Source organism: Chanos chanos, chromosome 5 (assembly GCF_902362185.1).
Source record: "Chanos chanos chromosome 5, fChaCha1.1, whole genome shotgun sequence".
Taxonomy (NCBI): domain Eukaryota; kingdom Metazoa; phylum Chordata; class Actinopteri; order Gonorynchiformes; family Chanidae; genus Chanos; species Chanos chanos.
In genome coordinates, this window is record NC_044499.1 from 46933649 (window position 1) to 46950670 (window position 17022).

The 17022-nt window shown below is 39.4% G+C and overlaps 1 protein-coding gene across 1 annotated transcript in view; it reads right to left on the reverse strand.

Annotated features, from left to right (window-relative positions):
- Positions 1-14347, reverse strand: part of fam20cb (FAM20C golgi associated secretory pathway kinase b) — a 31214-nt gene extending 16867 nt beyond the window's left edge. Inside the window, exons 1-3 of the mRNA XM_030773509.1 lie at positions 13174-14347; positions 12408-12583; positions 11988-12066 (exon numbers count right to left, since the gene is read on the reverse strand). Coding sequence (XP_030629369.1) covers positions 11988-12066; positions 12408-12583; positions 13174-13706 — 788 coding nt within the window. The 5' untranslated portion in view covers positions 13707-14347. The remainder of the gene's footprint in view (positions 1-11987; positions 12067-12407; positions 12584-13173) is intronic.
- Between the last annotated feature and the right edge of the window lie 2675 nt (positions 14348-17022).

Consider the following 17022-nt stretch of genomic DNA (forward strand, 5'->3'; position numbering starts at 1 on the left):
TAGGGTATTAAATTAATGAGTCAATTCATAATGTACTGTTCCTTTTTTTGATTTGTCTGTTTAACCTTACAGTTTTTTGTTTTCTTTTCTTATGCATTTCTCAGTCTTGGTTGACTATAAGATATTGCTGAAAAAAAAAAAAAATCATACAGTACTAAGATAAATACTATGAAAACTAAATCTCAGTTATGAAGTGTTCATTTGGTCCTCTCCCTGTGTATAATTACAGATGTTTCCCCAAATTCTTTAATGTCTGGATTGAAATTTATTGCAGTAACAATTAGAATAATTATACTGCTGGAGTCTAGTTTGCCTGTCGGTGGCAGACAATTGGCAAGACTCAACTTGTGCCTGAGACATTTTCCTATTTGACTCATGCTTAATTGAAATAGCAGCAGTGCTTAATCACAAAGGCGTTACATCACTTAGGTTCAAATTAAAAGTCACCTCCTGAAGCTATAGATTTGGTCTCTCCCCCTGACAGTCGAAAATGTTGGCAAGCTTTACTAAGGATGTGTTTCAAAAGAATTCTCTCCAATAAAGGCCCTAAATTTAGGAAAACAAACAAACAAACAAACAAACAAAAAAGAACGAACGCTCAAAAAAAATAACTGGCTTGAGATGGATCATTAAGATGCTACAATTAGTCATGCACATTACTCAACATTCAATGTAAAAAAAAAAAAAAAAAAAAAAAAAAAAAAGTATGGTATACAAGTGTAGGAACTCCCATGATGCTGTGGGCACAGTCTTAGCATGAAAATATTGTAAATTATTGGGTGGAAAAGACAGATGAAAATTGATAAGCAGACCCCCACAAAAAAAAAAAAAAAAACCCAGGGAGCCCTATAAATGAGAGGGAGAGAGGGGCCCAGCCCATGCTGGCTATATCACAGCAGTAAATCCTCCGTAGCCCGCTCCCCCTTTGGGGGGGGGCGGGGGGTGGGGGGGATTTGCGGTGATACACGGAGAAGTCGAGTCAAAAATCAGGCAGAACTCGCGCCACAGACGCTAAGCAGCACACACATGGAATTTTTAGGCGGTGAAAGTTAGGGTTGACCAAACGCTGACCTGCAGCGCCAGCGGTGGAAACCCACTGTCTTCCTGTGGCCTGTGTTTCACTTCAGTCAAATGCCCAGCTGCACAAGGGCAAAGGAAGCAAACGGCCAAATTCAGTAGCTTACCACAGAGGAATAAGGCAAATACAGAACACACAGTGGAAAAGTAGCTGTAGCATCAAAAACCGTTAAACATTTATGAGAACAGTCTGCGAGGCTTTATGGGGAGAAAAACAAGTTTGAAAGAAGCAAAAAAAAAAAAAAAAAAGAAAGAGGGAGAAGAAAAAAAAAAAAAAGAAAAAGTAAGGATCAACTACACCCTTGGCGCTCGCGATGTTTGAAGCATTCACATTTTCCAGCTATGTGTGGAAGCTCTTCACATAATGCTCCGAGAACAAAAACAAAGAATAGGAAAAAGCTAACTGGGCTCCGAGCCCTGTTTGTCTCACTGATGAATAAGTCACATTGGGGATAGAACAAGAGAGTGAGAAAGAGAGTTTAAAGTGGAGAGAGAGAGAGAGAGAGAGAGAGAGAGAGAGAGAGAGAGAGAGAGAGAGAGAGAGAGAGAGAGAGAGAGAGAGAGAGAGAGAAAGAAATTTGGTTCAAAAAGACTGATTATGAACCTCACGCCGCTTGTGGCTCATGTGAAATGAGCAGAGCGCGACGAGACTGCACAGCATCCAGGCCCTGCTTCCTACGTTCTCCTCTCTGTAACCCATCATTCTCCAGAGGATTCGATCCAAACAATTCAAACCCGGGCTTAAGCAGATCAGAATCCATCACATAACCATCTACCAACAGGTCCCTTCTTCATCATCAATAAGGACATTTACTTGATTCAAAACAGTCAAAGCGGTCGCACTGGGGGGGAAATCGCCTGCTCTCTAACATTTGTTTGGAATAAATTAGCACGAGCAACATTTTTCAATAAGGCTTGAGGCTGTCTGAACAACTGCATTCGAGACTACGCATTCTCTCACATTTAAGTGATTTATTTATTCATTTATCGGTTGTTAATACACTCTGAAAGTAAGTGAAACCGACATCGGCAAAAACTGCAACATTTTTAACTAAACATCAGCCATTCGTCCTTGTCTTCACACAAAACCCATTTGTTTAGAACCATTTGGTGGAGAACAGTACAGACAATATCCTCCCCATGATACAGATATCGCTTAAAAAAAAAAAAAAAAAATACAGATCAAACAAAAATTCAATCATTCCCTCGCAGCTGATGACGAATCCAGCCATGAGAGTGACTCACTGATGCACACATGAAAATGATCACAAAACAGCAAAACTGTGGCTATTTATAATAATCACATACACAAGAGCTCCCCACCGTGTTTTACTTACGAGATGGATGGACAAATTGGAGAGGGAGTGGCACTGCACGTCTATATGCGAGATTTCCTTTGAGAACTAATCTGAAGTGAAGCTGATGAAAGTGGATAGCCTGGCATACAGGAACCGACATGTGCATTTTCATTTCTTTTCCCCCCCTTTTTGCTTCTTTATACAATGTTGTTTATTTTGTTTTACAGGTGTTCTCACTACGTGTATGGACTTGCGCGTTATTACTGGATATGATTTACGACTGTTATTTTTGTAGATTACAGCAAAAATAAACAAAGAAATAAATAAGTATGAACCCCCCCCCTCCCCCTCCCCCCTCCTGGTCAATGAAATTTCACATGCAGTAAAGTCTGGTTTCAGACAGTTTGTACGCAGGAGTCTTTGCAACAGAAATATTTCATATCCATCATTTTTCATAATTACTACACCAGCAGCAATCCATTATGGAAGATTTGATGCTTTTAATGCCGCATGTCACTCTGAAGTCGACATTTAATATTTACTGTGCCTTTCACAAGTGACTGGTGAAAATAGCTGTTTATCAGATGCTATGTCATACTAGGTTGATAGCACCATTTGCTTTTGTGTCAAGGATTTAAAGTTTTGAGTTATTATAAGTTTTTTAAAAAATTAAAGTGTTGCTTCGACAGACATATTTCAAGGTGGGGGACTAAGGTGACTTCTTTGTTGATTTGAATTATGTGCTTAAGCAGTAAAGAAAAAAACATTAAAAAAAAAACACAGCAATGTGTTGCCTAAAGTCTGCTGATAACAGATACATACTGCCACCATATAAGACTATAAAACCCTGTCACATCAACAATGAGCCTCACAATTCATAGTCTATTCACTTACTCTACACAAGCACAATGATGTTTTAAACCAAAGTTCAAACCAAATCTTGTACTTTTCTGCAATAATTAGGCCCTTATTACTTGTATAAAGTCTTAGCTATTCTGTTCAAAGGGGTACAAAGAGACAAACGTTGAAACTCAGTGAAAATCATTGTTCTTCAATGAGAGATCTACTAATTCAGTCAAATGTGAAGCAATGTCTTTTTAACTGTGAGGTTCACTGGACATTCAGGCTTTATGAAACTACTCTGTTTAATACTGCTCAGAGACCAGACTCCATCAAAAATCTCTCTCTCTCTCTCTCACACACACACACACACACACAGTGTTATAATTATAGCTGATCTAATTCATGTACATTACTTTGCATGATTCAAGATTAACTTCAAATTGGAGTTAAAATTGTGGTTTATCTTTTAAACCGCAAATTGGATTCCAAAGCTCATATTTGCATAAAACAAACAGGCCAGTGGGTTTTTTTTTTCCCTCTGTTAATGACATGGCCTATGTATATCAGTATCATTGAGTAAACAGATCAATGTCTTTTGCTTAGCAGTTTAGTTCTCGTGCTACATAACTTTTACATATCCTCCTCTTACGCTCTATTAAACTGAATGTGTGATCTTGCATATCAGTAATAATGAAGGTATAATGAAAGCAAAATCTTCCATATTAGTAATGTGAGTACTGCTTTTAGTCTGCTTTACCACAGATAATATTTGTTAAGAGTTTGTTATTAGGCATTTTCAGGCTAGACTCACAATGGGGCAGAAAGAGAGAGTGTGTGTGTGTGAGTGAGTGTGAGTGTGAGTGTGAGTGTGAGAGAGAGAAAGAGACAATATCCTGTTGAGACATATCCTACAGTGACGTTTCAACTGAAGGCTGGTTGCGTCACTTGTTTTGACCACACATGTTCTCTGAGACACCAACACAAGCAGTGGGATTGAAAGAAAAAAAAGAGGAAGGGAAGAGGCCACTCGGATGAGCAATCCACATCCTCATCGGAAAAGCTTTGGAGTAATATATCTGAGTCATGTGAGGCCTGCAAGAGGACAGGGCTGCAGTCGTCTGAAGCTAAGCTGCAGAGCAGATGTCTTGGAGAAAGCTACGCGTAAGGCTCTAAACTGCTCTCAACAGGATGGCGCTTGACACAGTTACGGTTCGACACATACCGTCGTGTTCGACCAATTATGGATCACCATCAGTGTGATGATGTCTTGAACATAGTCTGGTATGTGGAGGGCCAATTAGAGAGTTTGTCTGGGGGGGGGGGAGGAGGGGGGGATCAAGCAAAAGCCTGTGCAGTTATAATTAAGACTAACAATCAAGAATGTGAGGGACTGTGAAGACAGTATTTTACCTAGCTCTTCATTATCTGCTAATTGTTCCCCAAGGCATCGTCCTGACAGTAACCACAGGTTATAAAATAAGATTCTTTCTACTGGTGTGCAGTGGGTGTCGGGTTTTACGGGACTTCTTTTGCCCTTTACCAGACAGAGAAAGCTAAACATAAGGGATCGAGTCTTTTGGGGGGGGGGGGGGGGGGGTAAAAGACAGAGAGGGTTTCCTCTAATTCTACATTTCTGACATTTTATAAGAGAGTAACTCTCTTGGAATGCTTCTCAACAGCCAAACAGACAGCACAAGCAGGACTGATGGTCTCCACGGATGAGACTGAGTCGCACAGCAGCTGACATTAGGAGGACTTCAATTCTTGGCCACTAGGATTACAGCTCGAAGGAAGTCTGAGGACAAATCTGAGGCCAAAAACTCACAAGTTGATTTTTGTAATCAACATTACTCATTTCTTGCACTGAAAAAAAAAAAAAAAATCAACAAGGGAAAAAAAACAAACAAACAAAAAAACCTCCTCCCAGAAAACTACACAGCCCACACAAGAAAACTCAGAGCTCAAACTGACAAAGTACATGATAATATTATCTAACTATTTGGCTGAATAAAACTGTTATTGATTAGATCATCTCACATGAAATACTAAAACCTGGACACACGCCTGAGAAAACACGTGATGATAAATTTGATAATTAATACTTTGATGTAAGACTGATGTATGACTTTAATGTGGGATTCGTTCTATTCAGCCATTATCGTGTGACAGATATCTTACCATTCTCCAAGAGTAATGTTCAAACATTCAGAGGAAAAAAAAAAAAAAAGAGTTTGTTTACAGCTACAAACAAAAATTGTTCTACTCGAACTAGTCAGTGCTGCAAGGTTTGTGGCGAATGAAGCCATTTGAAATGTTCTCTCAAAAGCCGGCAGGTATATTTTATATTTTTGGCTCATTGCAGCGTGTCACAAACAATATTGTCATTTCTGTCAAAAGTTGAGAATGAAATGACTGCTCAGAGAGCAGCTACACTAAAATTGCAACTGGTCTGCCACGGAGAGAGAGGTACTGATCCACAGTGACAGCCCTGCAATAAAATGGAACCAAGAGTAGTTTTGACACGGTGTTTTCAGATGTGTTTATGAAAACCCCCCAAAAAATCTGTTTTTATCATAGAAGGGAGGTAAAAAAAGAAAAATCCATGCTTTAGAACACCGCATTATCATGATTAATATGACATCAGGAATTTAATCCGAAGAACCCAATGCGGTGCAAACAAATAAACAAATGACCCTACCTAAAAAAAAAAAAAATATTGGTGGTCCCAATTTCTTATTTTGTTTCAAACGGCTGCATCCAAACCCCTGTGACCTGAGCTGTCAAAAGAAAAGGTCTGTTCCTCCCTGCACTTCAAAACAAAATAATCTCAGCTCTTAGTCATCTCTCTGTCTGTTTTACTGATAAAAACATCTCTCAAACATACAGACGCATTTAATAACATAATAATAATAATAATAATTATAAAAGGCCAATATATTCAACTGATCCAACTATTGGATATATAAAATCATATCAATAAAAGCATATAAACAATTTAAGGTTTTTCAACACATTCAATATCTACTGCATTAATGGGCGCTTTTGTATTTGTCCAGCTGGCATATATATGGTCACAGATGTCTGTGTTTATTAGATATGTTCCAACAATAGTACAACTGCTCAAACTGTCATTAGGACACTTAACTGAAACTGACTCATCAAAATGTTTAAATGACAATTTTGTCCTGACATGAAGCGGTTTTGTTCTACGAACTTTTGAGCTTATAATTATTTATTTAGTAAGCAGGATTCTAAAACAGCTTGCGTCCACCAGGAATACTAAGAGTTGCAGCCGTCAGCTACACAGAGGATCAACAATAATGGAGCTTTCATTAGAGAGAGAGAGATAACAGACTACCATTTATCATTTCCTACTCCCCACAGTTAAGGAAACTGTGAAAGGAAATGCGGTCTACAGCCTCAAAACAGGTCCATTTTCATTATGTAAATGAGGGTATACTTGCCAAATTACTAGTTTTCCCCTCAAAAAAAAAAAAAACCTATACAGAAAAGTTTCTTACGCAGACAAACCAAGATGATGTCAAAAAGTCTGTTTGACACCAGGTATACTGTGAAGAATGTCAAAAAAAAAAAAAAGACTTCAGAGAAGAACAGTGTTATGGTCCTGACATCACTTTGTTTTTTTTGTTTGTTTGTTTGTTTTCGACTATGCAGACAGATCCAATTTAGAGTATTGCAGGCTTCAGAGGGTAGTCTTTCAAACTTGCCTGTTTGAGGCTGAAATCTTTGTTATCTTAAAATGCTGCCTCAGGCGCTGATGTATTTGATAAAAACCCTTCAATTCAATCATTGGGTGGCTTGTCTATTGTAAAGCTCGCTTTGCTATTCTGGTGCTTGGCACACAATTGTTCTCATTCTCAACTGTTCTTGTTCGACTGAGACTTTACAGACAAGTAGCAAAATTCTGTACCAAGAAATGACTTGTCACCAAAAAAAACCCCATCATTATTATTATTATCATCATCATCATCATAGGTTTGGCTGAGCTATAAAGTCATGTAAACATCTTGACATGTAGCCTACAGGCTAATTGTTAAAATAAGTGTACTAATCAAGCCATGTCAGTTAGAGCCAACGAAAGACAATTCATGAACATAACCATATGTAGCCTGAAGGAAATGCATTAGTGTATGGCATCATGGCAAATGACTACAGGACAGACAAAGGACAACATGACGACAATGGACTGCATGACAGACAACAATGGAAATGACTCATTTAAAAACAGTCTAATTCACCACACATGTGGTAACTAGTCATGTTTCTACATTTAAATGTTTCCAATGAACTTGAGAAAGGACAGCTGTCGTAATGTTCCACTTCTCATTTTGTTTTTTTAATTTCAACCGTGGCCTTACCATTACAAAAAAATCCAATTAAGAACATTTTCAGTATAAAAATTACTCATCTATTCAATGACATTTTGCAAACCTTCAAACTTAAGTTGTAAAGTGTCTTTCCTTTCACGTGCTCAGTTTATTCACTTTCTGGTTCTGTGTGTTAAGAGCCCTGTGAAGTTCTTGCACAATCTTTATGAAGGTTACAGGATGCCCGTTGCATTCTTTGTAGTGTTAAAGTTGAAAAAACAAACAAAAAAGCCAAAAACCTGTGACTGTTGTCTGGTAGCAGAATGAGAGGAAGGGTGCTTAACTGGCCAATGACACAGATGCTAAAAAAAAAGTCCCTCTTTTAAGGGTTGCGACATCTGGGAGGTAAAAACTGCATTGCATACTGTGGAGGGAAATCTTCCCGATTGGTCCTTTAGTCTTTGAAGTGGACAGCAATAATGAGAGAGAGGTCAAGTACAGATATGAGAGACAAACACACAGTATGTTCTGTTCAGTTGCTTTCTTTCCTTAAATTTGATTTTCTAAGTAAATATCTAAGATTTCGCTTCATTCCTCCCCCCCCCCCCCCATGAAGATACAAAATCTAAAATATAAAAAAGTCAGTGAAACAAATAAAACAACCACGACCAAAAATAACGTGACACGAGTAAGGTTTACAGCGACGCGGCCAGAGGACATCTCACTGTCTTTGTCGGTTTGTACTAATTATAGCTTGAACAGATTGCAAGCAGTCCTCTGTGCTTTAATCCATCGAAGCTACTTCTCACCAAAGCTACATTGCTCTTTTCTCTCCCAAAACACCACGTAAAAAACAAACAAACAAAAATAGGCAAGAGTTTATCTCCAAGGCCTCTTTTTAGCTAATTACTTCAGCACCCATACATTCACCTGGACAAAATGTACCTCTCTAAGTTTCTCTCTTAACTGATTTTTTTTTTCCAGTGGACAAGCGCATTGTTGTCTTAAATTTCAGAACACAAGCCGTAAGCCTTGCAGTGCAGTGAAATTTGCGTGTGAATTAGAACTGACAGACCAAGGTTACACGTCTAAAGAAACAGCTCAAATTTTGTAAGTATGAGAAATTTTGCTGCCTCATTACTTTATAACAGACGCGGTACCCACATGACCGAGACGAACGAGGCTTAATACCTCACAGAAAGTTAATAGACTCATTTCTTGTTATCCCACTATCTAAGCTAAAAAGATTCCCTTTTATTTTATGTATTTGTTTATTCTGATAAAGCTCCCTGAGGAGTCTTTTCAAAGGAGATACCTGGTCACATGGACATCTGATCTTCAATTTCATGTTATGCCACCAACAGTGGACAATTAAGTCATCTCAGTCTAACACAAAAAAAAAAAAGAATATTTTGATTGACAAATTATTCGGAAAAATCAAAGGAAATAGTGAAAGTAACAAGTGCACTCACTTCAATAGCTGGTGTTATCCTTTCTGACTGGAATAACTTTATGTAAGCGTTTCTTGTAACTGTCTTTCTGTCTGACATTGACTGGGAGGAATTCTGGCCTACTCTTCAACACAGAATTGCTTCAGCTGCATGGCATTTGACAGCTTTCTCACACATACAACCTAGTTCAAGTCCCCCCCCCAAGCATCTCAATTGGATTTAAATCTGGGTTTTGACTTTTGACTCAGCCATTTCAAAATCCTCCACTTCCTCTTCTCCACCTATTCTGCTGCGAGTTTGCTTTAGTGTTTTGGATCGTAATCCGGTTGCAAGTTCCATTTTCGGTTTAGCTTCGGCTATTTTGACAGATGGCCCCCACATTCTGCGCAAGCGTCTCCCTGGTAATGTTACGGACTTCATGGTTGACTCAGTCATAGCAGCAGGCTGCCCAGGCCCTGCAGCAGCAAAGCAAGCTCAAAACCAAAAAATGCTCACATAACCATTCCTTTAGCACGAGTTTCTTTTGTTCGACAGCAAGGTTTTACTTGACGTGATGTCTAAGTACTGCAGCCAGATCTCCATTCCTCTGCCTCGTTAGATCACAGCACATTGTTCCAAAGTTCTGCAACCGGGTGAGTCTCCAACAAACTTCAGTCATGTGTTTGTGTTTGTTGAGAACAGGAGCTTCTTACCTCCTGACCTCCCACACAGACCAATTTGTGCAATTTCTCTCTGACAGATGACTCATGCACATTGACACAGGTTGCACCGAGAGTGATCAGCTGACGCACCGAGGTTAATCAAGGCTTCATAGCTTGATCTTTTGGTCAGCGTGTGGGCTGAATTTGGTAGAACGGCCCTCAGTAAACAGCCGGCCATGAAAACTTTTCACCGTTTGTAGATCATCCATTGCATTATGGAATGACTGACTTTCTGACCTTTAAGTAAAACCTGGGACCTCCAAGCTCCGCTCTACTGATTTTCCAATCAACTGAACCTGGTCTGGGGCAACTGATACTAATTACAGGAGATGATAAAAAGCATTTTGCATCTCTGCTGACTATAAGTGATAGAGCAATTGTGAAGTGTAATTTTTCAGTGTTATTTGTTAATTAGTCACTTTCATCTCTTAACAGCACCGAGGTAAAGATCTAATACACGTGTCAAATCATGCTAAAAAAAAAAAAAAAAAAAAAAAAAAGACAAAATGTTTCACAAGGTGTATACACCCACACACCCACACCCACACCCACAGAGAACACATAAAAGAGAAGTCGCAGCCTAGCTTCTTGGAACAGTGACTGAAACTGCATACTTAGGCTATAGTTTTACTGGAATTTTACAAAGATGAGATACGGGGGTAGCTGACCAAGAATGACTTCATATATAAAGATAAAGATGTATCAGAGCTTTTTGTTCAGTTATACTTAAGCCATACTTTGATTCATTTCCCCCTTTATGAGTCTCAACACTTGAATGTCTCCTTTCAGGCCAGCAGTAGACAGAGGGATGAAGTGGACCAATAACACTCTTTCTCCGTCATGCAGATCACAACAGTGTTAGCACTGGTTCAGATTAGCAGCACAGAACCCACAACGTATGCCACAGATATTAATAATGCAATGAGGCCGTGAAAAAAACGTAAGTCAGGAAAAGAGAATAAATGAATGCTTTTCTTCAATGTCATCTGTTCAAACGTGCTTGCATTGTTTATGAAATTCAGAGCATAGATCAACTCCTAGCACAAAAGATACAGTGTCGGCCAACCAGTCTCGACAAGTATAAAAGGTACTGCTATTTATAGATTCAACTACAATCTTCTACAGAAGGAATGTTAGAGCCACCAACAATTTCCCTTATCATCGTAACCTTTTTTTTTTTTTTTATGATTATCACCGGACCACATTTAAACTAACAATAAATCCTTTTTCAGTGGCTCAAGTCCAAGAAAATCATGGCAGCTATTAAGGAGACATCTAACGGTACTGTGCCAAACAAACGTACTGAACAATGCAGACATGTTAGCAGCTAAATTTGAATTGCTGGGATGAAAGGGATTGGGTGTTCTGCGATACAGTAGGATAGTCTGGCCTTCATCGTACAGCCTACTTACCCTACGCGGCACAAACTGACACAATTCCATACAAAATGAGAGCAGATACTACCAAGTCTGATATAACTCATCAGATATCATTTGGCGATGCTCCCTTTGACCTCTCACAGTGGAAGAGATAGCATGACATTTTCTTTCAGTTTTGAGGTGAAAGGCAAAAAAAAAAAACCCAAACAAAAAAACCCTCTGAAATCTGACACTGTTTTTAAGCATGAGAAAAATAATTAAGCGGCAGCCAAGCAATCTGACTTGGGTCACAATGCTTTAACATGACTTTGCATTGGAGACTCTGAGCTGTGAGTACTCTTTGACTGTATACTAAACACTTCTCAAAGCAGTGGTTCTCAATCTGTTCTTCAGGGCCCCTTTGCCCTGCACATTTTCGTTTCAGTCCAGCAATAGCACAACTTATTCCACAGCTAAACTAATCCTCAAGCCCTTGCTTGGTTCAAACACCTGTGATAACGAAGGGCTAAAACAAAGACATGCAAGGCAGGGGAACGGAATAAGAGCCAAGGGTCTTAGACAACGGTGACACTGAATTCAAGTGTCATTCCAATGCAGGTGTTGGTCTGGTAATGGCCCCTAGGGCCAGGGTCATGCTAGTTTTTGACCTCGGCAAATAATCAAAGGCTCATTTTTTTTTTACCTGCGAAACAGGTGTGTACATTCTCCAGCCCAAAGCGTGCTGTGGTTGGTAGAGATAAGAATCAAACCACACTTCTGGACCTGAGGGCCTGGGTTGTGCAAACCTGATCTAACACTGCAGAGAAATCATGCTACCCTCCCTTGTGTAAGCACGTATGAGGCAAAGCAGAGAATCTATGACTGGATGACAGTGTGCACGGAGTCTGTGTGGCTCTTATGGTCCACTTACTTCATTGGTTTGAACAGGGCCTGCCCATAGTTCTGGAAAGTCATGATTAGCTTCAGCTGGGTCCCTCCTGATTTCATGGCTGTTGAGACCAAAACATGACGACTTAAAAAAAAAAACAGAGAACCAAAAAATTTACAGTTTCCAAAATTTAAATTGCAATACAAGACAGCAATCGGCCATATGTCACATGGTTGAGCGAAGCTGTCACTGTGTAGGAAGGACAGAAAGTCTAGCCTCTGTTTGATTAAACAAAGGTTGGAGGGCAAAACGGCAGCAAGTGTATTTTGCACGTACTCGCCGTTCTCTCCGATCAACAAAAAAAAAAAAAAAAAAAAGGAAAGAAAATGATAAGCAACACTGCTCCCGTGCCAGGAACAACTCCCCAACATGTACCATTGGGCCTGACTCACACAAACTTACCCACACTGGTGATCCTCTGAGAGACAAGGTCCTTTAACATTGCATCAATGACCGGGTTATGCCTGGAATACAGTTCGTAACGGTTAATCCCAATGTGGAATCGGAGCCAGTTGGGATAGGAGTCCGTGGACAGCTCTCCTGTAGGAGTAAACTCATCGTCCTTTCCCTTGCCATGCCTGCAGAGAAAGAAAGACAGAGAGAGAGGGAGAGAGAGAGAGAAAATACAACACTGAGAGAAACATTGCTGTTTATTTGCCAACGGTCATGGCTGGATGCATTCAGATTGGAACTTCAGTGACAGATGACTTAGCAACATAATTTTGAAACACCTGCTAATCCTATAAAATGGTGTGCAAAACTCTAAAATACCTGTACTCAATTGCCCTATATAATTACTGTATTTTCACTTAAGTAACGGTAGAGAAACAGTTATTCAGTGTGATATTGTTACTTATTCAGTTAACTTTTTTTGTCTTATATTGTTGGACTGTAATTGATTCCTAAACTACAAATTTTACTTTAAATTATTCTTTGAAAGTTGAGTCAAAAAGGAACAAATTAGCAGCAGCAATCGTCTTACATGTCCTCTCGGGCCAATATAATTGCTATGTTCAGTGCTTTCAGGTTAGGAAGGCTTGATCCACGAAAATCAATAATTTAGAAATTACAACAATCTGAAATTATTCAGATACTCTGTGTGTGTGAGTGAGAGAGTGAGTGAGTGAGAGCGAGTGTGTGTGTGAGAGAGTTCTTTGAATAATTTTACCATTCTTGGTTCTCTGCAGTTTTAGGATCAAATCTCATATCCGTATTGACGTTGAATAATGTGTCCTCTTCCGTCAATGTCGGTAGAGCTCTCTTGTACAAAGGGTGATCAAACAGTGCTAAAAGCTTGGAACCCTTGACAGCAGCTACATTCTTGCTGATGGTGGCGTCCTGGGAAACGTGTCTCCTGACCTCGCCAGGCTTTACATAGTCTTCGAGTCTTTTCAACGCGTCTGTTTTATCTCCAGCGGAGGTAATCTTTTCCAGTGAATGAGAGGAAAGATTGGAACTGGGCTCGTTACTAAAATCCTGAAGTATTCTGAGAGTGTGCTTCTTAGGCCAACCCGATTCTGGTCCCGACCCGGGTCGATGTTTACCCCAGTTCTGTGACTCCTCGTTGGGTGTGTGAGAGCAAGAGCAAGCGCTGTTGCTCCGTCTCTCCAGTTTTGGTAACAAGTCAATCATGATATGCATCGAACATGCGACCAGAAACACCATGAGTATCAAAACTCGGAATTTACGGAAAAGTATCATCTTTAACCTCTCCGGTTTTCAAAACTCTTACAACTGTATGAAATGACAAGGACAAAAGTGTATAAGCACGCTACATCACAAACTGAATATAAACTGCGAGGGACTATTTTAAAAGATGAAAACAAAGACCCTTACAGTTGTCGTTCGCTACTTAAAGTCCAGGTGTGTGTATTCGTTTAGTAAACTATACGTGCCTCTTTCCACAATAATCCTGATGAAGAAGAAATCCAGTCCTTTGGTGAGTTCAAGATGATTCAGTTCCTCTCATGTGGTTCGGTAAAATGGCTTGACTAGACACCGACCAGCAGAAGATTTAAGCTTCGACATCGACGGAGATGTCTTTTGAAAGGTATTGTTATACTTACAAGCAGCACATGTCACAAATCAGAGCGAGTCCTATAAACAGGTTTGACACATTAAGCGAATTATCCACAGCGGTATGTATTTGCGAGGTTGCGAGCGCAGCCGTCCATCCTCGAAATGTGTCTTTTGAGGTGTGCGTCTCATCGGGTCACAAAAAATGGAAACCAAGGAGACATTTGTAGCCCCAAAAATCCACGTCAAACAGAAAGGCACATTTAGTCTTATACACAGCGGAATACTGTTTCTGGAGTTCACCACCCTCTTATTTCCAAAATGAACCAATCTATTCAATCTTTGAGAACGACGCAAAACAAGAACCTCCCCGTGCAGGTAATAAGTAAGTCCTGCATATCTCACTTTCGCTAACGAACATGTGATTTCCCGTGTCAAATTTTATATTTCGGCGCAAAAAGGTTCAGCGCCGGCGTCGACACCAAAAAACTATTCTGACAAGTGCAAAAAATGTATTGGTCCGTTAAGGGGTTTTGTCTAACCTCAACGCACGCTTGAGGAAATACTCCTCTCGGATGTATAAGATTGGGTGGGTGTGTTAAATATCCTGGTGCAGCGGCGCAGCGCTTCTGAATCCAACCTCGCTTTAGCGTCACAGAAAAGAGATTGGCTGAGTCTTGCAGACACTGACAATAGCTTTAAACAGCAGTCACACAACTCATAGGCACCTCTTCTTGCATGTCCAACTTGTACAAGGAGAGGGCGTCTCAAGCTGTGCTGTTTCAGAGTTTAGTGAAAAGCTTGGTGGTTATTTTCCTCACTTGCATAAATATGAAATCAGGCTGGCCTTGGTACTTCGACAATACCCAATTTGTGGGTAGGTAAAAAATAGTACTCTTTGGCTGTGTGGGGTTTTTGTGTGTGTGTGTGTGTGTGTGTGTGTGTGTGTGTGTGTGTACTTGCACAGCTATCCCTGTGGGGGCCAATTTGAGTTTTACACCTTGGGAGTGAGGACATTTTAGGAAAGTGAGGACATTTTGGCTGGACTTCATTTCTTCAAAGAGCAGTTTGAGGGTTAAGACTTGGTTTTTGGGCTCAGGTTAGAATTACGTTAGGGTAAGGGTAGGGGTAAGGCATTGAGTTGTGATGGTTGAGGTTAGGGTAAGGGGCTAGGGAATGCATCATGTCAGTGAGTGTCCTCACAAAGATAGAAGTGTGTGTGTGTGTGTGTGTGTGTGTGTGTGTGTGTGTGTGTGAAAATGGTAATGGATGGTGGGGACAAATGCAGATTTGCTGATGTGACTTTCTGAAGTTTCTTCATTGCTTGAATGTATTTCTCACACCAGAATTCACATGTTCAAAACAATTAACACAGCAACACTTGCAGAAAAACAGATTGACAGGACAAAGAAAAAAATTACATTTCTTTTACAAAATGTATCAGCAATCTTTAAACTCAAAACATGTCACAGAAAACATTCATTTTATTGAAAGATGCTGATCTTAAAATGGTGTAGAATTTAGAATGTAAAATTTATTCTTAAAAATCTGAATTTGTATTATTATATTTTTAAATTACAATAAACAGTAGCACTGCTGTGATTTAAAAAGTTACAAAACCAAATAAAACCATCTCCTACTCCAACACTGCTGTGTGGTTTGAGTCACAATTCCATCAATTAATGCTCAATAAATACTGAGTGCATTCTTTGATATTGCAAATCAACATTTAATTAATTAACCAATTACTGACTACAGTCACCAAATAAACAGCAGCCTGATTATTTTCGGATGAAGTTTTAAATTCAGGAAAATGACTTGGAAAATATACAGAAAAAAAAAGTTGTTTCTGCATAACTCAATACTTTGTTGAACACATCTATATTAGAAGACAAAAAGCCATGATTTTACCTGCTTTTAATGATTGACAAGCATTTCACCAGCATACCTGACACTCTGTAAACTCAACCAACCTTTGATAAATTTAATGTAACTGTACTTTGGAGGACGTTATCAAAGTACAGTGAAGAGACTGACCGTTACTGATAAACGCTGTTCAGTTACGTTTCAAACAATGATGTTTGCGTCCATTGAAATTATTCTCTATGAAAACGTGTTTTGAAGCTGACACATCTCATAACTATTACTGTAAATTTATTCAGCTCATTGGTGACCTCTGGGCACACGTAGTTAAAGACTGATATTATGTTTTAAACATTTGGAACGACTGTTTATACATATGCACATGAAGGCTGCATCAAAGACTTCACATTTTGATAATAAATGGGCTCTGATTTAGTTTTATCTTGTTTGATGTGATCAGTCGGTTAACTGTTCATTATGAGGAGAGTTCTGTGTAAGCATATGGTATTGCATCTACTGTTTTGCAAAAAATGTGCTTGACATAGAGAAATGTGTTTGTAGATCCAAAAAAAAAAAATTGCTTATTTGGATGAAGATTGAAAACTACAATGAATGGTTCACTGTTGTGAAAAATATGTCCATATTGTGATCATTTAGTTTAGGGTTTGTTTTGTTTTGTTTGTTTGTTTGTTTTTTGACTTGCCATTTGCCATTCAGATCCCAGCCTCATTCAGTTACAATCAATCAAAGAAAAAAAAACTGTAAATGAGAATGGCTTGGAAAAGATAATGATGTTCAGCTTTGGGGTTTTTTTTCTTTGATATCTCTCAACTGCTCCCAAACCCCATGCTCTCTGTAACGTTCTGTCTCTTATCCTCTCCATTTAACCAGCCTTAATGGGAATATTCATATTTCTGTTTTGGTGGCATACATGTGTAGTGATAAACAACTGTTCAGCACTAAAGGAAACTTCAGGTTTAGAGACAGCAGAGGGGGCGGGGCAGATATGAGAATGTGTCCGTGACAGAGACAATCAGAAGCAACTGGCACGATGTCATGTGATATCGACGAAAAGAGAATGATGAGGGTTTGCTGGTGAGTTGAGTTAGTCTAGCTGAGTTAGTAGAGGCATATGAAT